The sequence below is a fragment of the Nilaparvata lugens genome, chromosome 2, assembly GCF_014356525.2.
Source record: "Nilaparvata lugens isolate BPH chromosome 2, ASM1435652v1, whole genome shotgun sequence".
Classification (NCBI taxonomy): Eukaryota; Metazoa; Arthropoda; class Insecta; order Hemiptera; family Delphacidae; genus Nilaparvata; species Nilaparvata lugens.
In genome coordinates, this window is record NC_052505.1 from 69,135,569 (window position 1) to 69,161,482 (window position 25,914).

At 34.6% G+C, this 25,914-nt stretch overlaps 1 protein-coding gene across 1 annotated transcript in view; it reads right to left on the reverse strand.

The window, feature by feature from the left end:
* Positions 1–6,755: 6,755 nt before the first annotated feature.
* LOC111043811 (lamin Dm0) overlaps positions 6,756–25,914 on the reverse strand; it is a 41,956-nt gene continuing 22,797 nt past the window's right edge. The window contains exons 2-10 of the mRNA XM_022328864.2: positions 25,275–25,407; positions 23,973–24,110; positions 22,572–22,754; positions 21,767–21,907; positions 18,697–18,902; positions 15,484–15,703; positions 13,658–13,879; positions 10,210–10,332; positions 6,756–8,223 (exon numbers count right to left, since the gene is read on the reverse strand). Coding sequence (XP_022184556.1) covers positions 8,185–8,223; positions 10,210–10,332; positions 13,658–13,879; positions 15,484–15,703; positions 18,697–18,902; positions 21,767–21,907; positions 22,572–22,754; positions 23,973–24,110; positions 25,275–25,407 — 1,405 coding nt within the window. The 3' untranslated portion in view covers positions 6,756–8,184. The remainder of the gene's footprint in view (positions 8,224–10,209; positions 10,333–13,657; positions 13,880–15,483; positions 15,704–18,696; positions 18,903–21,766; positions 21,908–22,571; positions 22,755–23,972; positions 24,111–25,274; positions 25,408–25,914) is intronic.

Here is a 25,914-nt window from a genome sequence, read left to right on the forward strand (position 1 = left end):
TGTTTTACAGACTTGTCCTGTCGTTAGTGGCCGGCCTTATGTAGTAGGCCTATCCCCATTAGCACATACCACAGATCTAACCGACCCCGACAGATCTAAACCATAGATGTTTACTTAGTCTATGCTCATACCCTATTTTCCCATATGGAGAAATAATCCTTCACAGTGGAACTGTGAAATTCACATTAAACGCACTGAATTTATTCCGGGTATCTCCAGAATGCATCGCTTCTTATGCGTGCAATCTTCTTCTTCTTTTTTTACAAACAAGTGCCTGTTCCGCCTCACATCCAGCTAATAATTGAAATGAACCTACAATATTACAAAGTTTTCTATTATATTGACACCGCTTGCGTGGTCTGCAAGCATCTTGCCTACTCTTGCGTCTTTGCCTACTGGCTGATAATTATAGATTTTTAATGGATTTCTCTCAGCTAACATTCTTTCGACATGCTCCCTCAACTGACGCCGATTCTCCGCAACTCTTTCATTCATGCTGTAGATATTCAATTATTTTCTAATATCTTCATTCCAGAAAAAAATATTTCTTTTGTACAACTCTTGGTTCTTCGAAGAAATATCATTTCGGCTGCCTGCACTCTACTCTCAAGTGGATTCTATCCAAAAATCATCAGCAATAAATATCAAAGCATTCAGGTGAACTTTCAAGTTCTATTCCTAAACCTACTCTACATTTCCAATTTTGGAAAATGTGGTCAAGATATATTCAAGATTATTAAATAATCTTGATAACGGCAGAGCTGCTTCAACAACAATACTAACGTTACAGGAGATAATCTCTGCTTAGGCAAGTTAAAGCCGGTCTACTGCGATACAACACAGGGCATTCAAATTAAAAATGAAAATTAGGAAGCCAAGTTATGGGCGGAAAAACAACTTACTGCTAATCAGATGTACAGATGGAAATAAATTTGAAGTTGCATTTGTTATATCAAATTTCAAGTTGTATATCAAATGTTGATATACTGTACAGTATTTGAATTGCGCGTTGACGTTTAAGTTTTTTTATTTTTGGATTTTATAGATAGTATAAAGAAAAAGTTATTTCTTATAGGCCTATATACTCTAAAATCTCTGGATACATAATCTACAACTGAATATGAAAAGTCAGACTATAGAATTAATAATTAAGTGCATGCAGTTAATAACTCAATACATCTTGAATTATTTCTCTCGACTTTTCACTGCTTTAAACAAAGGCTGTCTGTCCAGTTGGCATTCTATTAGAAGAGTCTGTGGTTTTAAAACTTTTTATCCATGCATTTTGTTTAAGTTATTGCGCGAGGTCTACTGTTCACAGAACTACTAGTTGTTATGGTCTATTCCAGTTAAGGCCATTACACACCAGAAAAGACGTAGCTAGATATGTCTCATCCTCTGTCTAAATTTCTTTGGAAAACGTAGCAGTCATATTACTCCCAATGTTATCTACGCTACTACGCTGGTGTGAAATTTTGATTAGCATTAAGAGATACGTCGGCTACATCTTCCGGAGACGTACTTTTAGCTACCGCACATCTTCTCTGGTCTGTAATGACCTTTACTTATTCAGTGACCTTTATTTATAAGTAATGACCTTTACTTGTTATTGTTTACTCAATCATTCACATATTTTTTGTTGATTTTTTAGCAAAAAATCCCGTACGTTACTTGGCCGTGAATGTCTCTTGCGAGGCTCGCATGAAGTCGCCTCGACCTATCATTCTCGCCCCGCAATCTGACACTTGCCGCCCGGCACTTCATTCCATGTAGTGAGCTACCTAGCCACTGAATAGATACAGAATGGAAGCTGTCAATCAAATGCCTATCCAATCAATGCTTTTTACATTGGATACGTCACGTGACCTCAGTAAGTTCCAATCCTGGACTTCTGATTGGCTCGCGACAGTGAACGAGATCTACTGATCTGGATTAGTAAAGTGATCCAAACCTCCCATCAATACTATTACAATGCGGAACTTCCTAACAAGATGGCGGTTTTTTGCGCCAGGGTACTAGCCGAGTTTCCTTACTGTATGTGTACTGTGACCTAGTTACAGAATATCGGCACATAACCGTAACTCAGCCAGAACTCTGTTGCAAATCCGCCATTTTGAAAAGGAGTGAATTTGCACCAACTCCCCGATTTCTGAATACTTCACATTTAGCAACGCTACGCTGAAATACGTTTTTAGAAGTACTGTACCTTCCAATATCGAAAGCAACAAAGCAACGCTACGCTAATGGGAATTGGACAGAATCGTAGAATGAATAAAAAATTGGGAGATATTTCCCCAAATCGAGGACGTATTCAGCGTAGAATAGTTAAGTGTGAAGACCTTCAAATCGTAATGCGCATGCGTAGTTGAGCCTCACGGTGATCCGGGTAGTTATAGTGCGGTCCACGTTATAATGACAGTATTTGATCAACTTTGGTTTTGCTATCCTTGTCTATCATTCGACAAAGCCGGTGGTTCTATCCTTTTCTAGGTCCACAACAATGCCAATTATGTTTTTGACAGTGTAGAAATATAATTAATTAATGCGGAGAATCGGCATCGCTATTCTTCTATCTTCATTTACTGCCATTATAACGTGGACCTCACTATAGTGCAAATTATATCTATATAAATAAAAAAAATCGAGCCTCAAATTTTGACATTCAATAAATTTTTTATATGTGCACCGAATTTGATAATTTTTGTTTAGTTGTGTTTGTTATGTTCAGGAGCAGGTTTATGGCCTATCAAATTTATGATCCGAATTCAGGACTCTTTCCTACGGTCCTTCATAGTATACATGACGTAATCCTTATGGAAGAAGATTTGTGAGCTGGCCACACACAGAAAAAAAAAAATCAGCTGTTATAATCATCGTTGAAATTTGGAACTTGAGGTCCTTACAATATATAAGGATCCGACACGAACAATTTTGATCAAATGCAATTCAAGATGGCTGCTAAAATGATGAGAATGTTGTCAAAAACAGGGTTTTTAACGATTTTGATCAAATTCATACCTAATATTAATAGTCATTGATAAACTCTATCAACTGCCACAAGTCCTAAATCTGTAAAAATTTTAGGTGCTCCGCCCCATGTATGCAAAGTTTGATTTTAAATTCCAAATTATCAGGCTTCAGATACAATTTAAACAAAAAAATTCAAGTGGTATATCAAATGTTGATATACTGTACAGTATTTGAATTGCGCGTTGACGTTTAAGTTTTTTTATTTTTGGATTTTATAGATAGTATAAAGAAAAAGTTATTTCTTATAGGCCTATATACTCTAAAATCTCTGGATACATAATCTACAACTGAATATGAAAAGTCAGACTATAGAATTAATAATTAAGTGCATGCAGTTAATAACTCAATACATCTTGAATTATTTCTCTCGACTTTTCACTGCTTTAAACAAAGGCTGTCTGTCCAGTTGGCATTCTATTAGAAGAGTCTGTGGTTTTAAAACTTTTTATCCATGCATTTTGTTTAAGTTATTGCGCGAGGTCTACTGTTCACAGAACTACTAGTTGTTATGGTCTATTCCAGTTAAGGCCATTACACACCAGAAAAGACGTAGCTAGATATGTCTCATCCTCTGTCTAAATTTCTTTGGAAAACGTAGCAGTCATATTACTCCCAATGTTATCTACGCTACTACGCTGGTGTGAAATTTTGATTAGCATTAAGAGATACGTCGGCTACATCTTCCGGAGACGTACTTTTAGCTACCGCACATCTTCTCTGGTCTGTAATGACCTTTACTTATTCAGTGACCTTTATTTATAAGTAATGACCTTTACTTGTTATTGTTTACTCAATCATTCACATATTTTTTGTTGATTTTTTAGCAAAAAATCCCGTACGTTACTTGGCCGTGAATGTCTCTTGCGAGGCTCGCATGAAGTCGCCTCGACCTATCATTCTCGCCCCGCAATCTGACACTTGCCGCCCGGCACTTCATTCCATGTAGTGAGCTACCTAGCCACTGAATAGATACAGAATGGAAGCTGTCAATCAAATGCCTATCCAATCAATGCTTTTTACATTGGATACGTCACGTGACCTCAGTAAGTTCCAATCCTGGACTTCTGATTGGCTCGCGACAGTGAACGAGATCTACTGATCTGGATTAGTAAAGTGATCCAAACCTCCCATCAATACTATTACAATGCGGAACTTCCTAACAAGATGGCGGTTTTTTGCGCCAGGGTACTAGCCGAGTTTCCTTACTGTATGTGTACTGTGACCTAGTTACAGAATATCGGCACATAACCGTAACTCAGCCAGAACTCTGTTGCAAATCCGCCATTTTGAAAAGGAGTGAATTTGCACCAACTCCCCGATTTCTGAATACTTCACATTTAGCAACGCTACGCTGAAATACGTTTTTAGAAGTACTGTACCTTCCAATATCGAAAGCAACAAAGCAACGCTACGCTAATGGGAATTGGACAGAATCGTAGAATGAATAAAAAATTGGGAGATATTTCCCCAAATCGAGGACGTATTCAGCGTAGAATAGTTAAGTGTGAAGACCTTCAAATCGTAATGCGCATGCGTAGTTGAGCCTCACGGTGATCCGGGTAGTTATAGTGCGGTCCACGTTATAATGACAGTATTTGATCAACTTTGGTTTTGCTATCCTTGTCTATCATTCGACAAAGCCGGTGGTTCTATCCTTTTCTAGGTCCACAACAATGCCAATTATGTTTTTGACAGTGTAGAAATATAATTACCGTAATTAATGCGGAGAATCAGCATCGCTATTCTTCTATCTTCATTTACTGCCATTATAACGTGGAGCTCACTATAGTGCTAATTATATCTATATAAATAAAAAAAATCGAGCCTCAAATTTTGACATTCAATAATTTTTTTATATGTGCACCGAATTTGATGATTTTTGTTTAGTTGTGTTTGTTATGGTCAGGGGCAGATTTATGGCCTATCAAATTTATGATCCAAATTCAGGACTCTTTCCTACGGTCCTTCATAGTATACATGACGTAATCCTTATGGAAGATTTGTGAGCTGGCCACACACAGAAAAAAAATCAGCTGTTATAATCATCGTTGAAATTTGGAACTTGAGGTCCTTACAATATATAAGGATCCGACACGAACAATTTTGATCAAATGCAATTCAAGATGGCTGCTAAAATGATGAGAATGTTGTCAAAAACAGGGTTTTTAACGATTTTGATCAAATTCATACCTAAATTAATAGTCATTGATAAACTCTATCAACTGCCACAAGTCCTAAATCTGTAAAAATTTTAGGTGCTCCGCCCCATGTATGCAAAGTTTGATTTTAAATTCCAAATTATCAGGCTTCAGATACAATTTAAACAAAAAAATTCAAGTGGAAAAGATTGAGCATAAAAATCTCTACAATTAATGTTCAGTAATATTTTCACCAGATTTTTCTATTTTCTTCCTACTGGTTCACAAAATTTTAATTCTAATAGTAATGCCGCGGTGCGAAAGGCTTACAAACTTGGGTCGTAGAACTCGAAATGCTGTAAATTTAGAATATGCACGCGAAAATCAGCTGCAAGAATATATACCATTAAATTTCCCAGCAAGCTGCATTCAACTATATCTAAAAATACAAACTGCTGTACAACTAACTTAGCACATAGGAATTCCATATTGAGATAATATAAAATACTGATTGTTGGATAATTTTCATAAAAATATAGTGCATCAGATTAAGCTAAGACTAAGCACACCTGAGGAGGCGCGGCTTGGTGATACAAAGTGTTGATCTTATGGAGATTGCCTTATCACACCGTTCCACGCCATGTCCGATTCAGTGTGTGTGAGTTCTTCCATTCAAACCAATATAAGCAAGAAGCACCTGGAAGCAAAATGCCGCATCGCGCCTCCTAAGGTGTGCATCCAGCTAAAGTTTGTCATGAGATGCATTAACTATTTGGCGGTACGAAGTTCACCGGGCCAGCTAGTTATTAATAATGCCTTTCAAAATGACGTCCTAGTGCAGAGTGAATTACATATTTACATTGGATAGATACGGATATTTCTTCCTGTAAATATTCTGTGCTCTGGGCTCAGAAACACCGCTGATATTCTGTCAGTTGTTCTACTGAAAGCAGTGGTAAGTTTGAGAGATAGTTTAAAGTTGCACCTACTGTGACAGTAGCAGATTAGCAGTGTCCCTATCATCACCTACACGTGGTAGGTCTCTATAATTTTTACATAACCTCTAGACTGTGTATTCCAAATTAAGGTTTAGAGCCGTTTTGGGCGAATGCCTGTTGTTTTTACCTGGATTGTATTTGTATATGGATGAATAAATAAATAATATCATTCTATTACCAGCACCACCCACAACAAGTGAAAGTCCCACCCAACTGTTCAGGTCAAGCGTCGCCACTGCTTATGATCATCAAGAGTAAAAAAATATCATTAGGCATCTTGAAAATCAGTTTTCGCTCCCATAGAACCCATGTATAAGCGATATTGAACACAATGGTGGCTATCGGATCATTGTCAAAATCAAAACCAAGTAGGTATGCACAACTGAATATTGAGCAGGTTACAGGTTTATCTCAGTTGGAGCAGCCCAGCATAGAATTTACAGGAATAAAATATACACATTGCACTAAACTAGACATACACATATAGAAATGAAATGATAGGCGAGATTTTTAATTTATAAAAAAACTTTTATTTTTATAAGAATTCTTAAAATAAATCAAATTATTATATTATTGAAATTCAAATTCCAATGCAACAATATAATAGATTGTAATAAAGTGGGTTTTAAATTGCATTTCAACATTTGTAATGAATAGAACACCAAAGACAATAGACAAATTTCAAATTAATCCAAAGTATGAAAACTATCTAGAATAATTGGTCAGTAAACTATTGACACTACAACTCAGAATCAAGGCCTCAGCGCACACTTAGCGGGACATGACAAGACGGTATTGTTTCACTCCAGTCGTGTTCACATTCGACACGATACGACACAACACTCAAAAAGCGAAGCCAAATGAAGCTAACCCCAATCAGGAAAGCCACAAACATGTCAAAAGAATGTCCTGAATAATCGAATCAGCTCCAATTTACCAATTCTGAGTTTGAACAGTTATTCTAACAATGTTCACGACGTCCATAGACGTTTTACGGTGTCGTATCGAGTCGTATGACTCTAGGTGTGTGGATGGCCTTAAGCGATGCAACAATCACATAATAAGCTGTATTTCAGCTATCTCGAAACTTTGAATGATAAGATACCTTATCTTGAATTAATTAAAAAATAATAATAATTTGATCAAACAAACTGGAAGCACAACCAATAAGGAATTTATTCGTGCAAGAATATGATAATTATTGTTTAAAAATATTTTTTCATAAGTTAATTTTCGTAACAGGCCGATTGACAAGCCAGTCTTGATATCTCAGAGGAATGCATTAATATGCATCAATAATAAATCCATAAATGGAGATTCTTTATAGTTTGTATAATTTATTTATGAGGGACAACTGGAACTCATGTATTTCAAATTACAACTACATCATTAAATTTGATGAAATCCACAATTGATTTCAATTTATGGACTATAAATAGGAATAAATGTATACATATAAACTGACAATGATCAACTATAAACTTTAAATAGGAATGAACACAAATGGCAATGGAACTTAAAAGAGTAGCACAGACAATGATTTGTTAAACCAAAGGCGCATACAAATAGTGAAAACTCTCATTTTTATACCCATTTAGCCATTCAAATATGAAATTGTTCCAAAACTTCAAATTACCGCTATATTTTTTTGATAATTTATTCATTTATAACGTTAAAAGGTAACCGCAAACCACAATAACGACTTAGGTTACTTAAAAAATAGGTTTCCAGTCTCAAGTAAGAAAATAAAAAATTGACGACCGGCAAAGCTTGGTGCGGACATAGCTAATTCTTCACTTTCTAAACTATTAAAAAAACATCAACCTCATGCATTATAAACCTTCCTTAACCGTAAAATGCACCTCTACAATGTCATAGTTCATTCGTCTTACACAATTCATTATTTGAAAAGTTTTTTCAACCATAATTGTCCAGTCCATTACGTCCCTCAAAGAATTTAAACTTTTCTGTCTTAGTCACTATATTAGAAAAGTCAATGTCTGCACATTCAAAGTTCCTTACATAATAGAACACCTTTCTTCTCCTTGAGGATCACCCTGTAAGAAAATAGACAAAAAATATTAATTTAATACTGAATTGTTCTGCAATACAAAACAAATAAAAACTTGTATTATTTTATCAAATATTACTGAATTGTGTATACTTAATAAAATTGAAATAGTTTATAATTGAATTTTTCAATTATGAAGATCAATTTTATTATTATGAATATAATTCAATAAATGTATTCTATATTTCCTTAGTGGAAATATCAAAATCAATAATATTATTATTATATTCTTGAACAATTTGGAATCGATATTATTGGCATAATATTGAAAACAGCCTCTCCATAAGTGTTCTATACCAGTAAGATACTTCCATAACAATGATATAGTTCAGATCATTAATAAATTATTTAAATTTTCATTTTTTATATCAAACTGAGCAGGCCATTACGTGTGCTGTCCCCAATTTTTCAATTCATAGACTATTTGAGCTGTTGGGGTACACGTTTAGTAGAGACAAGTAAGAGGGATTTGCATATACTGTATATTACGCAAGTATTATCAAAAACATTAAAGCGCATACATGTGATGAAATATTTCAAATATATGAGCGTGAAAGACAGCTCCAACAAAACTCAGGAGATTTGCCATACTAGCCAATTTGACACCTAATCCATATTCATTTCTCATTAAAATAAGTATTTATAAACAATAGATTCTTGAGAACGTTATCAACCAACCAACCAACCATGCTTTGAGAAGCAACCACGCATGAATCTATCATTGAACCAGACTACTACAATCGTTCTGATCGTTTGCTGTTATTTATTGGCTGGTTTATAAGCAGCCGAAACATGCTCGGCTGAGAACTTTCTCAAATAAAAAATAATTTGTAAAAAAAAAGAATCGAAGAATAAATTGTTCATAAAACCGGGTTTGAATATGACAAAAATACAGAGGGGTCCAAAAGATGTATATAATCTTCGACAGTGAATATGTTGGTGACGCACTGGTTACAGGTAGCATGAGGATTTCTCATGTCACACTAGCTTTTGACGAGACATCGAACTTTAATATCTCAAGTAAGGCCCGATTCACACAGAACAGAAGTCGGGCAGAGACGTGACGCAGGCATGGCACGGACATGGAGGAGGCGTGGCTTATGCAATGCCCACCAGACGAGCGAGTTAGTGGCATTTCAACTATATTCTATTCAATCAAACAATTTTTTTTCGATTCTCATTTTGAACAAGTGACCTGTTCTTATACGCCTCGAGATATGGCATAGGTCACTTTCTCGTCCACGCCACGACCGAATTACTGCCGGACGTCCGTTCTGTGTGAACTGGGCGAAACTTTAGTGCGACATGAGTAGTCCACATGCAAACTTTAACAACTGCCAGTGTGTTACAAACATATCCACTGTCAAAGAGTAAATATTTTTGGACCCCACTGTATTCATGATTTATTGTCAAGTTTTAGTGCGTGGTCAATCTTAAAATTATACAACATGCAATGCTTAAAAAATTATATTGCATGTTGAAAATTGTATTTATTGTAGTTTTTACTTTAATAATTTGTAAATAATTGTAGCTTATACACTTTTTGCAATCATGTCTATATTTTGAATAAACTCCTCTTGTCGTGTTGTACCATCGACCAGAGAAATTATTATTATTATCATACATTATAAATACAAAAAAAATATATAAAGTTGGAAAAATTATGTCAAGCAAATGTTTAAATGTAAATTGGAGTATAAGAGTGTAATAAAAAAATGTGAAGGTGACATAAAACCCCAAGTTACATCTGGGCTGTTGTAGACTAGAATTGAAACAGTTTTTTACTTGAGCCTGTGCTACTTTTCTGAAAGTTATATAGTTCTGAATGGTTGATGAATAAATAAATAATAAAAATATCTCATATATTATGTCCAAAATAACCATAAACTAAATTTTCGAGAAATTTAAACAGCATGAATGCTGAAAACTAGGGGAATAAATGAATAATGTGTGTGAACATAGCATAGCATACCTGCTGGTGATAGAGTTCTTGCTCGGAGCTGCTTCTGAAGGAGCTCTGGGGGAAGACGCGCTTCCTCAGGGAGCTCGAGCTCTGCGATGATTGCTGGCGAACATGTTCGGCCGTTGCCACCTCCTGCAATTCAACAGTCATCTATTATCGTACCAACCATGGAATTATGCCATCAGTAATCTGAATGTACGACAACTCAACTCACAAATAACAGGTAAATACAAACTATTGTGAGGTCCAGTTTATAATGGCAGTATATTCGATTAACATTGGTATTGCTAACCTTGTCTATTATCATAGTCACCTCTAATATAAGGCCCCGGCCTACGATATTGCAACGTCGCAGTGTAATCTAATACAAGGCCTAAAATCTAATACATGTTTGGTGAAAAAGATTTTTAAAAATACCAGCTGATCTTTTTCACCAATCATGTTTTAGATTGTAGGCCTACACTGCTATGTTGCAATATCGTAGGTCGCGGCCTTGTATTAGAGGTGGCTATGTATATACACAAGCAATATGCCTAGACCTACAAACAGGGTGGAGCAGTGAAGTTTGCTTATTTCAGTTAGTAGTGCTGAAACAATGGCTGCTATTGTGAATTTGATGCTAGTGCCAACCGATATGAGATAGGACGTTTCTATCCGGAATATTTCAATAACAGCATAGCCAACTCTAATACAAGGCCGCGGCCTACGATATTGCAACGTCGCAGTGTAGGCCTGGGCATTTTGGGGACCAAAATGGGATGATGGAAATTGGAGAGCCAGGTATAATAGTGAGATTGATGAAGCCATTGGGCAAGAAAACATTGTACGGGCCTGATGGTGTTCCTGCCTTCATTGTCAAGGGTTGTTGGGAGCTACTAATTGGGCCTTTGAAGTTCATCTTTGACTTGTCACTGAAAACTGGAGTATTTCCGAGCAGATGGAAGATCTCGAAGATAGTCCCTATATTCAAATCCGGTAGGAGAGATGAGATCATGAACTATAGACCAATAAGTATATTGTCAGTCTTTGCCAAAGTTTTTGAAAGATCACTTTATGATAGGATTCTTTGGTATTCACGCCCTATAATGTCTGAAAATCAGCACGGTTTTCTTCCTGGAAGATCAGTTGTAACAAATTTGTTGGAGTTCACAGTATCTGTCTCTAATGTGCTGGATGCTGGTGGGGAGGTTGATGTTATCTATACAGACTTTAGTAAAGCCTTTGATCGTGTCAATCACGGTGTATTATTGAAGAGACTATCTCAGCTAGGCTTCAGCACTGCATTAATTAAATTCTTCAGAAGTTATCTGTTTCAAAGAGAGAATTTTGTATCTGTGCAGGGAAGCATTTCTTGTGCTTACTTTAGTACATCGGGTGTTCCTCAGGGCAGCAATTTGGGACCCCTTTTGTTTCTGCTACTGATTGATGAGCTACCCCTCCAGATACCCAACTCCAGATGTTTGATTTTTGCAGATGATATGAAAATCTTCAGAGAGGTGAGAGGCTTGGACGATTGTTATTCCTTGCAGGCTGACATTGACAGGGTTGCATTGTGGTGCCATGAGAATAAACTTGAAATGAATGTTAAAAAGTGCAAATGTATGACCATCTCTAGGAAAGCTAATCCAATTTGTCATTCCTACTTGATTGAGGGTGTTTGCTTGGAAAGGGTTACAGTGTGCAGGGATCTGGGCGTTGTTTTCAGTAGTGCACTGTCCTTCTCAGCACATGTTGACCACGTCATAAGCAGGGCAAACAGGCTCTTGGGCTTTGTCCTGAGAAACTCTGCTAGTTTTAATAATGTTAATACTGTGATAACCCTGTATCAATCTCTGGTCAGGAGTGCTCTCGAGTATGCATCCATTGTTTGGAGTCCTTCCACTCATCTGGATGCATTGAGAATCGAGCGGGTGCAGAATAAGCTTCTCCGCTTCCTTTTCTACATGAAATTCGGAAGAGCATGTCCTCTGGGTTTTCCCTCTGGACGTTTGAGGTGCCTTTTCAATTTAGACTCTTTGGGAACTAGGCGTGACAGGTTCTCGTTGCTTTTTGTTTTGTCACTGTTAAGGGGTACTGTCGATTCACCTAGTCTCCTCACAAGGATTGGTTTTCAGGTGCCCTCCTTCAATGTAAGAAGAGTTAGGACCTTTCATGTCCCAAGGTCAAGAACTTTGCATAATTATTGCTCTCCATTAAACAGAGCACTGAGGCTTTTCAATTATTTTTGTGATGGAGTTGATGTACATGGTCCTGCCAGTGAGGCTAGAAGGCGAATCATTGACACTATTGTTCACTGAATACATCAATCTCAGTCTTTGGGATAAAGTCAGTTGCTCTGATGCTCTCTCTTATTTTTGGAAATATATTTTCTCATTATTTCCCCCCGTATTATAGGTAAAGAAGGTAAATTCCACCATGCCTATTATTAACCAAGCCTATTATTATAGATATATAGTTACTATAGTATAACTCACTTACATTTTCTTTTGTTTTTTCTCTCTGAAGCATGCATTGTAAATTATTTTTGCAAATGAATCTGTTGTTCAATAATACTTGTCTCTCTTTCAAACTAGTAATTCTTAGATTAGTCTCACATTATTCTATTTTTTTCAAATTTACATGATTATGTATGTAACACTTATATTTTATTTAGTATGGCTTGACTTGTTAACCTCAATATTTTCTCTTCTTTACTTCATAATAATGTTTTCCAATTTATTTATCCGTAGCTTTAAATTACATTGTAAATAAATAAATAAATAAATAAATAAAGGCAAAACGTATAGAATGGCTGGGTCATGTGGCAAGGATGGGTGAAGAGAGAGTCCCATTGAAGATGATGGATGAGATGATGATGGGGACAAGGAGAAGAGGAAGACCAAGGAGGAGATGGCTGAATGACGTCCTGGGCGATCTTCGGGTGCTAGGAGTGGCAGACTGGCGACGAAGAGCCCAGGAGAGAGAAGTTTGGAGGCATTATGTAGAGGAGGCCAAAGTCCACCCAGGACTGTAGAGCCACATAAAGTAAAGTAAAGTAAAGTAAGTATGCTAACAGTCATCCCTTCATTGTTACACATCATGCATTTTATGACATTTAGATATTGCATATTAATTATAAAGTACGGGTTTATTCTTCTCCAAATAATCAGTTTCTCTGAAGTTACTTACCCATAAAACAATTGACTGTCAGCCATATACGTATTCTATCATTACGTAGTAAATACGGTAAAATAGAATAGAGTAAAATAAAATAAAATAAAATAAAATGTATTGAATCACAAAGGCACTACATAATCAAGCGTAGCTCGGTAATATGTGACATGTTATATTCGTTTTATAGAGTTGAAATTGTAATGGAGAACACTATTGAAGCGGGTGCAAAAATTGAGTTACGTAGCCAACATGTCATGAAACTGTGAGGTGATACAGTATTATTATTGAGGTGGTAACAACGCACCTCTCCGTTCGAATTGTAAACGGTGGTGGCGATCTTCTCGCCGACAATCCATGTCTGGCCCTTCATGACGATGTTGGCCGGCGGCTCGTGCTGCTGGTTGGCGTCGGCAGACCACACCGTCACGAATCCGTCGGGCTCCACCTTCACCGTTCGGTGGAACTTGAAAGTAGTAGTCGCATCATTCACGATACGAATCAGCTGCCATCCGCCAATAGAAACCTCCTAACAAACAAACCGTATCACATTAAACACTGTTTAAATCGCCTCAATTTGAATAACTTGATAAATTAAATCAAATAAATAAAAAATACTAGAAAAAGTGATACTTTAAATACAATATAGTGCTTTGTACTAATGTAACAGATTTTAATTTTTTTTCGCAAGACAGTTGCAATGACAGAAGTGTCACTGCAAGTTTTATTTTAGCAATTTGCTGAAAATTATTGATGGGAAAAGAATTGTTGAAATTCCAGATTTGCTCAAGTGTGGCTGGTATCTTATTACCAGAATACTTTTTTTGAAAGAGTGAATTTGATTAATATACTACATAGATTTGGTACACATCCGACAGAGTAACTATATCCAAAGATTCAGAATCAAATGATAAAATAGTAATTAAGGTAAACAATCAGCATGAAAAATACAGAAACTATAGTGATACATATAATATGATAGAGTCATGGTGAAAGTTATTTGTATAATTAAAAAGACTCATGTCAATATAAACTCATATAAATCAAATAGCATACAATAGTTTTAAAACTATAAGAGAAAATGCTAAAAATAGTGATACTGTAAAAACCACTTAGTAATAAAATGCTATAATTACAAAACTTATAAGCAAATTGTAAATATACAAACCTCGATATTACATAAAAAAATACATAAATTGTATTCATGATTTGAAGATTATTCTTTGGAGAAATATCAAGGAAAGGAGTGAAGGGATTCGGGAAAGGATAATCTGTGGACAGAAGAAGGTGAGAGTGATTAATAATGCAACTCAGTGATTATGCATAGGATTGAAACTAATAATAATCTAAGTATACCGTACTAAATTAGGATGGCTACTGAAGGTAGGACATGCATGATACACATGTCTTCATACATCGTTATGTCACCACAGCGAAAGGCTTCGAACAATATTTTTTGAGTTTAGATAATTGTATCTCTGATTTTCTGTTGCTTTTTCTACGCTACTATACTTGAGGTTAAATTATTTTTTCATAATTTGTCCAGTGGTTCATTTATTGTTATTGGTTGATTATTTTATGATAGAAGCCTCTCGCTGATGATAAAACATGAAAGATGATTATGTGTGTGTGTGCATGTTTAACCTGTACATGAACATTTACATGAATAAGATAAATTCAATTTCCATCCAGGAAACTTGAAACACCAATTGATGTTTTTCTATATTACTAGTTGAATTTCATAAGTTTCAAGTATTAAAATATTCAAACGTGATTGAAAATTTGTGAATTCATACAATATTCCCAAGCAATAGGAAATTTTGGAAACATAACAAACAATTTTTGAAGTGTTTTTCGATATTTTTCCTATAAAATGATGATCCGAAATGTTTATTAATAATATTCACATAGATTAATAAATAATCCAGTTAACACTTTGACTAGCTTCACAATATTTTAATAATAACTTGGGAAATTTACTGGCCTTTTGATCGATATTATTCGATATGACCAGTTTGATACAGTACAATAAAATTGCTGATACAACTTGATAACATGATAAATAACTTGACTTACTCAACTATTAACTTGACTTTATTATACAAAACTTGATTATAAAGAGCGTTGACATACCTTGCCGCTTTTGTTGTGTAGTTTGACGAACTTGCCTTGAGGGCAGATTTCGGCGATCTCGATGTCGCCGCTGGAGGAGGCCTTGACGGTGTATGAGGATGAGGAGGCCTCCTCGGATGACTCCTCCATGAGAGTGCGCTTCCTCTTGCCTCCGCGTCCGGCCGGGGTGCGTCGCCCGGGTGAGGGGCGTCCCGGCGACTGCACCGGTGTGATGTTCAATCTACCATACAAACACAACCATTTTATTCCTTTCTGCAGACAATACTCTCTCAAGAATGCACTACAATTTCATCTTCTATAATATAATAAAGGAAATAATTGGCTTATACACGTACGGGATAGGAAATTCACGAATGACGCATCATCACGTCTGAACTACTGGACTGATTAACTTGAAGATTCTTAATTGACCGAGGATGGTTATAGGCCTATTTTAAATTCTTCAAGATTTCAGTAGGTCAAGTTTTCAGACTTTTCAGTTTGTAAAGTTTTTAATTTAACCCTTGCGGAGCACGATTTACCTGCAAATTAGTATTAAATAAAAATACATACTTTTTATGCATAAATATTTCAATGGTTATGGCCTGGTTTTACAAAATTCTGTTCAATCTTAATGGTGATTAAATGCCATGAGACTCTTCTTTGAAAAGAAGCCTTCTTTCACGTTTATCATGCTTATGTTCAGTCCCTGCTAGAGTATGGCATATTGGCGAGGAGAGGTGCCTCATCCAATATATTGCAACCCATTGCAGTTTCACAAAGATCACGCATTAAAACGCTTCTTTCGAAAAATAACAGATACCCTACTCATTTATAAATTGTTCCTGGAATTTCTAGTTTTAAATATTAAAGAGCTCTTCATTAAAAACCTTTTAATCTTTAAAAGAAAAAACAATTGCATATTAACAGAGATTCAGCATAATTATCCAACCAGAAATACATTAAATATCACAATCCAAATCCCTCGTCTCGAAAACTCAATGCAATTATCAAACTCTTTCCATTTGGCCCATTGGCTTTATAATGCTCCTCCAGACATTCTATCAATTAGTGAGGGTTGAAGCATCGCCATCTATAAGCGTGGAGTGAGCAGTTGGCTTCTCAGTATTGGCCCGGCGGCTGCAGAGGCTCTGTTGAGGTCTCCTTATGTCTAGTGATATTGCTCCTAATAGTCCGTCCTTACCTATTGGTTTTGTTCAGTTATTTCTTTCCCTTCAACCACAGGTACCGTACTTTTTTATTTATATTTTGATTGTATGATGCCTTAAATGCCACAAGTAAATTTAATTTTTTTTTTAGTTCAAGTCACTTAGTTAAACTATTATATTTTGCTTATAATTTTCAATTTCTTTTTTAATTAGTTATTTTCTAGTAACTAGATTTTTTTATTGTATCTAGTGACGATAAAGTATAGTTATTCTTTTTCAGAAGACTACTTTTTCAGAAGTCAGAAGACTCCTCCATGCACACGAACTTATCGTCCAAGCATGGAGTTATTCATTTACTTTTTACTTGTTTTTCATATTAATGTTACAATCCAATGTATTGCCTTCACTTTGTTTTTACATACTATGTAATGTATAAAGTTTTTGAATAAAATGAATTGAATTCTCTAATTGATTCTCGTGACTTTTAATCCCTCTACAAATTCAACAGAGGTTTGTGCAACTGGGCACATAGTATTTCACTCCTATTCGCAGGCAAAATTCTCTCACAGCAAACAGTACTGTATTCAATAACCTATATTAAATCGAAGATAATTATTAATTTTTTTGATAATGTACTATTATATATTAATTATAACTTTCGAATTGGCCCGACAGGCTTATGCCTGAAACTGTTTCTATTTCAATTTATACAACAATCAAAATTTAGGTTATGTATTTTATATATTCATATATTTTTGAATTATGTATTGTACTCCTGTTTGCAGACATGATTCTCTTAAGCGAGCAATACAGTACTGTATAATTCAATAACCTTATAGATACAGCACCGTATTCAATAACCTATTAAAAGAAGAAGCCGAAGATTATCATATAAGTCATTCCTATTTAAAGAGAAGATTAAGCATCCGAAACGGTAATCAAGGTAAAATACATTTGGATAATTATTTCAATTGGCAGACAAGATTCTCTGAAATAGACAATAAATGGGATTCAATGACCTATCAATGCCTCCACCATGAATTATTATAGATATGCCGTTATCATCGATAAAAAATTATTTAATTTGTATAAATCCATTGACGCTAAGATGAGTCAACATCTCCAAAATCGGAATATTAATGCAAAAATATGTAAATATCATTTCCTATGTTGTTTCTATTAGATTTTGATTCTATTGAAAAAGAAACACCAATAAAAAAATACTTGAAAGATCACAACCGGGCGAAATATTGTGAATCCTTCAAGTAGTTCTATAAAGCATGATATCATAGTCCCAACGTTCCCACCTTCAAAATTTAATTTTACTTTTGATTGGTATATTTTTTAGAATTTAGGCTATCTATATTCATGTGACTCAGCCCATATGCAAAATCTATGTTTAACACTATGTTTAAATCTATGTTAGGTTGTCAGGGTGTCTAGGGTGTCATTCGTAAGTGTGATATCTCAAATGTGCGAATATTCAAACTTTTCGTTATTTGTGTTTATTACATGAAACAATCAACGAATTTCAAATAATACCATATTTCCATTTAAAAGTCAAAACCTAACCTCCCTAACCTTTCATTTTACATTTAAAATCCAATTGAACAGAACCTTTTAGGTTATGTCCATATTAGACTAATTGAAATCACGCATATCTAAGGCAGTCCCATTGTCCCATTACATTATTATAATAGACCAATTGAAAAAAAGCTGGCAATTGCACGTTCTAAGTAATTTTCAAGCAAATGTTGAGATTGGAGACAACTGTATAATCTTATTTGTACAGCTAGAGCTACGGTTACTATAAAGAGCTTTGATATAGCAACTTTAGCTAGAACCAATAACTAGTTGCTAGATGGTAATTAAAGCTAAATCCAATGACCAGTGTTGTTAGTCACTTTATTCTAGTTTTTATTCAATCGACTCAATGAGCTACATTCCGGGTTCAAACAAAAAGCTGATTTATCTCCGCTTAAGCTGAGCTGGTGCATACGGCTCTAAATCCAGAAACAGAATAAGTTTAAGACATGATTGATTAGATGAAATAGTGGTTACTTACCTAGCTTCTTCTCCTTCGAGCAGTTTCCTGTAGGCGGCAATCTCCATGTCGAGAGCGACCTTGATGTCCATGAGGTCCTGGTACTCCTGGAGCTGACGGCTCATCTCCTCGCGCAGCTTGTTCATCTCCTCCTCGAGGGCGGTGTACTCCTTCATGAAGCGACTGCGGTCCAACTCCAACAGCTGCTCCAGCTCGCGCACGCGCAACTACAACACACAACATCAATCATTATTTATTCGTTTCTTCCATTTATTTACAAATAATTCATTTACAAGAAACAACATTATAATACTTTATTTATAACTGCTTCCATAATACATAATGTACAAAAGATCATTTAAGTTCATAATCCTAATTTAACAAAAAAAAAGAAAAAAGATTACTCGAAACAAATTTCAAATTAATTACAATATTAATATTTTCTGTGGAATTCAAAAATTTAGTACAATTAGCGCGATTGGAAGTGGTTTGCGCTGATAAGCTATCGATACATAATTTAAGATTCATGTACCTGCTACTACCTTTGTAAGTATCCTAAGGCTGGACACTAACGGTAGAACATGCATGATAAACATGTGTGTACATGCATGTTATAATGCACAAAAACATATTCATCATGCGTGTTTTGACATCAGCGAGAGGCTTCCAACATAAAATAAACAACGAATAACAATAATAAGGCCACTGGACAATTGAAAATTATAATGATACAAAAATAATTTCAAATAGAGCAGCGAAGGAAAAATAAACAACAACATCAACTAATGTTCCTATAAGACCAGTGGTATCTTTTGTCAATTCCCCTGCTCTAAATTAGCTCACAAACTGAATAGCACCTTTCGGTCATTAACAGGTTTTCAACCAAAGTTTAGTATTAAAAATTCATTGGAGTTGGTCAACAATATAAAACATATTCCTGTTCTATCATCCTATAAACTTGTGTCATTTGATGTTACTAATTTATTCACTAACATTCCGGTGGGAGAAAGTCTTGAAAGAGCTGAGGAAATAATGGAAGCCTCTATAAATGATCATACACTCAGAGAAGAACTGATAGGATTGATGAAGTTATGCACTCAGCATAATTATTTCAAATTAACAATAGATTTTTTGAACAAAGAGAGGGGTTGGCAATGGGGTCACCCCTCTCACCACTCCTAGCTGAATTATTTATGGATAAGTTAGAAAGTAGAATCATTGAAAATAGTCATTTCAAAGATAAAATTGTTTACTGGTTTCGATATGTTGATGATATTATTTGCTTATGGAAAGGAAGTAACAGACAACTAGACAATTTTCTTTCCTATCTGAATGGATTACATCAGAGTATAAAATTCACTGTAGAGGTAGAACAGGATTGTGTATTGAATTTTCTAGATTTAAGAATAGATCATAGCACTGGTTTTCACAAGTTTTCTATTTTTAGAAAACCAACCCATACTGATGTTATCATTCCTCTTCATTCTTGTCATCCTATTTCTCACAAACTTGCTGCTTTCAATAGCATGGTCTATAGAGCACTAACAATACCTATGAGCCATCACGATTTTGATATTGAGATCACTAAAATTAAACAGATAGCTGTCACAAATGGGTATGAAGAAAGTATGGTGGACAGATTATTGAGTAGAATTAATAGAAAAATGTCAATCAATTCTAGCTTTGTAGGCTCAAACTGTGAGGAGAAGACTTGGATAACAATCCCATATTTAGGCCTTGTATCTGATAGAATAGGTAGGGAATTGAAGAGGAATGGATTTCATGTTGCTTTCAAGACCAAACCGATTTTAAATAGTCTATTTAGCTGGAGTAAAGACAAAATTGATATTTGGGATAAAAGCGGGGTGTACAAACTTAAATGTGATGATTGTAATGCTTGTTATGTGGGTCAGACTGGTAGAAGTTTCAAAAGTAGAATTAAAGAACACATCAGAGATTGGAATAAACAAAATGGGGAATCTAACTTTGCAGAACATTTGATAACAAATAATCACAAGTTCACAGTTAAGGAGAATGTTGAGTTTCTGCATGTTAATAACAAAGGCAGATCTTTGAATATTCTAGAGGCTTTAGAAATAAGAGTAATTAAGGAAAATTCCCAGTATAGTTTAAATGACCAGATTCATTTCAACCAGTACAACACTACGAATTTAGTTTTATCATAAAATTGTAAGCATACATTAGTCAATAGTTTTTCCATTTACATATTTGTTTTATTATCTTTCACACTTGTTATCTTGGTTCTTATTTTGTACTGAAAGTAAATTTTATTATCATGGCGATTCTGTTGCTTAAGCCGCCATTTTGTCACACCGTTGAGGGGGAGGAGACTGTCTAGCTAGGCCAATGGCAGGCGTTCATGCCCTCGACCAATAGCAGTACTCGCCTACTACTATAAATTCTGCTGCTCTTGTATTTAGTTTTAGTTTATCATAGATTGACAATGGAGTAATAACCGAAACTGGTCTTTCTAATTATCAAGAAATCAGTGGTTTTTTGACAATTTCTTAGTCTTTTTCATTCAAGATGGAAATATTGTAAGATTTATTAAGCAAGAAGGATGGAATGGCTTGGACATGTGGTGAGAATGAATATGGAAAGGACCCAACTTAGACTGCTGGATGGACGAATGATGGGGAAGAGAAAGAGAGGAAGACCGAGAACGAGATGGATAAATGATGCGATAGGTGACGACTTTAAGATCAAAAATATTCTCCAGATATAATTTTCAATTATAAAAACTATTCCCAGTAGTTCGGAACCCACCTAAAGCTGTGCGTCTACTCATCTATGATCATCCGTCTCATTACACATACACAAACCTGAAAGTTGATGCAGGCATCACCCGATCACCCTCAGCAAAAAATCATTTATTTGAAAGCAAAATACGATGGCAACCCAACTCTTTACAGAATATTGAGTTTAAAAGGTTTCTTCCCCAATGCAGGAAAGTGTAACAGGCTCTTTTATAATAAACAATATAGAATAATCTTTATGTGTATCATTTATGAATTGATGTAAGTGATCTATAATTCATGTTTTTAATATAATATTATAATAAACGAGTTACCTGGAGCTGTGAATTGGCCGCTTCGAGGTCAACAATTTTCGTTGTCAGTCCGTCAGTGCGAGATTGCATCTGTTGCATTTCCTTCAATGCAATCTGAGTGGTGCTCGCATTTCGTTCCAATTGAGCTTGCAAGCTCCTCACCTGAAATTCAAAAGACAGTCACTGAAAATCAAAAGGTTTGTCGCGATATTTTGGAGTAGTTACACAAAGCACATCATCATTTGCGATATTTCAAATATTCTTATTCATATCAAATTTAAAATATAATTTGAGATATTTCAAAATATTATTCTTAACTTTTATACTATATTTTATCAACTACAAAGCAACTCAACAATAAATAATTTTTTCACTATAATAGTATCGTGCTACACTGATAGATAATTGAAATTTGTAAGCAGCTGATTATATCAATATTACCTACAGTCCAGGCAACGAATGCTCAAATAAAGGTATAGAGGGAAAAGTTTGGAACTCAATTTTCAACTCCACAGCTCTTTTAAGGATAGTAAGAGGATTAACATATCAAAAGTCCTCACCCCTATACCCTGTGCTAGAGGGGTGGGGGTGGTTTGAAAGTACCATTTTTTCATTTTTCGCATATATCTCGGAAACTATGCATCTTATGAACATTTGTATTCTGTGCAAAATTGAAGCTTACAAAATAACCAACAAGTTTTGTCCTCTAGTCTACATTTTTTCCATATCTCTCATAGTTTCGGAGATATCCGCTCTTGAAGGTGAGACATTTTTTAACAAAAAAAAAACACTTCTGCCTCCAATTTGAATAAACAGTTGAACTTACCTTTTCTTCATACAAGCCCTTAATTTCTTCCTGATTGGCTTCCATATCAATTTCATACTGTTCACGGATTTCTTGGAGATTTTGGTAGAGTTTCTCCTCATACTCAGCCGAGAGTCTTCCGTCAATTTCACTGATTTCAACATGACGTTTACTGCGAGTTTCAATCAACTGTTGCTGATGCATCTGCAATTAATTCAAAAGAAAATTTAGTGGAAAAAACTTCAACTGCATTACATACTATAATTTCAACTGATTTGAAGTCATATTATTATTATCATCTCAATTCAACTGAATTAAAAATATTTTTTTGTACAAAAAATTTTCCCCGATCATTACTTTTTGAGATATGAGCGCATAAAGTTTAAATTTTTGGGACAAGTCATTTCAAATTCGGTAACAAATAAATCCATGAAATTTTGAAGATAAATTCTTCATGGTATTGTTGATTGAATAAAACAAATTTTTTTAGAAAAATATTCAATTTACAAAAAATAATCAACTAAAAGTTATTTTTGGGTAGATTGAATTATTTTTTAAAAATTTTGTTTTATTCCATCAACAATACCATGAAGAATTTATCCTCAAAATTTCATGAATTTATCGAATTTGAAATGACCTGTCCCAAAAATTTAAACTTTATGCACTCACATCTTAATAACCAATAATCGGAAAAAATTTCCTGTGAAAACTTTTTCATTTTGATAGCTTGATAGTAAACAAATAGGAAAATCTTTAAAAAATGTCACCAGTGGAATGTTTTTTAGCCTTTGCACAGCCTTAAATCATTCTGTTTTTTTGTAAATTACATATGCAGAAAAAGTTTTAGTCTCGCTATGCATAGTGAACAGTGGATTACGTACTAGTGTACTGTAACTCACAGCACACAAGTTAGCAGAGTATTCTTTTATCTTGTGAATGTCCAACTAGACACATCAGTCTCTATTAGGTGCTATAATGATGATGAAAAAGCAAGATGAAATAGTACACAAGAAAAACGTAAATAGCAAAGGAGTCTTCAAAAATTAACTGTAGCACTTTTACAAACCTTTAGTTATTGAATGAAGTTGAGTTATCAATTATAGTTTTGTAAACACCTCATTCAAATACACAGGAGTCGCTGCAGTTGATAAGCAATACATTTAAATTATTGTTAAGTAATGTTTGAAGAAACATTCGTCAAAGTACAGTACTGTACTAATTTTGCTGACAAATTCATCAAGTAGGTTTTCATCATTCATCATAAATTCAATAAAGTACAACAAGTTGTCCTTCAATCGAAAGGATAGGATGTTACAATCTACAATAAACCATCAGTTATTGACAGCTCACTTTTATTTAGATAAGAAAAAACTCATATAAAATAGGGTGGTAGTTTGAATATGTGAAGGTATTTGCACTCACTTGCTCTTTGAATTCGAGTTCTTCTCTGACGGTTTGCAGCGCGTTCTCTGTGTCGATTCGGTGCAGGGTCTCGTTTTCAATCTCTCTCTCCAAATCTTTCAGCTTTGTTCTCAGCGCATCTCTTTCTTTCTCGAGATTCTGAAAGGAAAATAGAATACTGAATAAAAGTATCTAAATGTAGTATGTAAAGAACCTAATATTGATTAGATACCTAGTATCTGAGTTAGTTTATTGGAATGAAACAAATCACACTGATACTGAATCTGATATGGTCAATCAAAGCACAAGCAATTGAGAACAATGGCTATAAGGTAAAAACCAGTCATAGTAAACTAGTATTACCGTACACTAATGCAATACATGGAAGTGCCAGGAGTGGATTCAAGTATTTCGAAGTACTGACAAACAATAATAGTGAATAGATTGAGCCTACATTGAATGAGTTTCCATAGACAATATTACTATATCAAATCTCTTCTTGAATTAATAAATATTGACAATATTATTTTTAGAGGTTTTAAATTTTATTTGTTACAATATTTAATAGATGATAATATATACCAGTCATAGAAAATCGGTTTTTAATTGAGTAAATATTATAAAGCTATATTATAATAAATAAATTATTATGATCCCGTTAGCTAGAAGAAGGCTACTCTTTTATTAAAATTGGGAATAATTTTCAACTGCATACTGCGTAACTGATTCTAGAATTTGTGTGAATATGATTGTTCCTAATTATTTATTTTGGAATACAGTTCATAATAATTAATTATTAATCCAGTTTTTGAAAGAAATAAGATGATTCAATGAATAGTGATGCAACAAAAATATTACAAGTGAAATAAAAACAGCTTAATACACTATTACAAGATAGAAATAATAAACATATTTTTGGTCACGTAATGAAAAATTTAGCCAGGAAAGTCTTAATGAATGTCGATCAATGATTTTTACTATCGTTCAGGTACAAGGTAATATGAGTGAAAGCTCTAACTGTAGTAAGCTTTATACTAATGATATTGATATTAAAGATACTGGAGGCTTGGATCTCGAACAAAATAGTAAAGTATAAAATAAATAATCAGGAAATAATATATTTCCAAATGACCCCAAATTTTATTGGATCAATATACGATCACCATTGATAAATCCAATCAACCTAGTAGACAAATAATTGCCTTATTTTCCTAGATTCGCAAAAATCACAGTACAATCTTGTTCGTTGTGGGATATCAGAAAAATACACTTGAATACAGATTTTCAGAGTTACAGTTGAAAAATGATAAAGAAAAAACTTACTTTGTTTTCGTCCAACAGCTTCTTGCGGTCTGCCTGGGCCTGATTGTATTTGCCTTGCAAATCGCTGAGTTGCGAGTCAAGTATAGTTGCATTTCTCTTGGCTAGAGTGAGGTCTGTGTTGCTCTTGTCCAAACTGAAAATAATAATTATTACTTTAATACAAACATCAATGATTATAATCATACGAATTATAATCTTGATCAAATTACTTGCTACTTGCTACTGGTAGGCCTAACCAAAATAATGTAATTTTCATACTAACGTTTTAATAAGTCAAATAAACTTTCAAATATTAAATCTTCTTATTGCGTGGTTTGGGAGAATAAACATTCATTAAACTACGAATAATACCCCAAATCCGGTGAATTCACAAACCAATCAATTTTACAGTGACGACCTCGAAATATGGTATTCAAAAGCTCCTGAACTCCGAATTTTGCTAGGGCTCCCATCTTATTACTAGAAGTATTCATATACTGAGCTGTTCAAATTCCTGAAATACTAATTTTCATGTAAATTTTCCCTCGGGAGAGGAAACAATTCCCTCAAAATTAAGAAGGAAATATGTTAGAAAAATAAGGACAATATTTCGGATGTATGAGTATGAGCCAATGTCGCACAGGCTAACTGTCAAATGTGT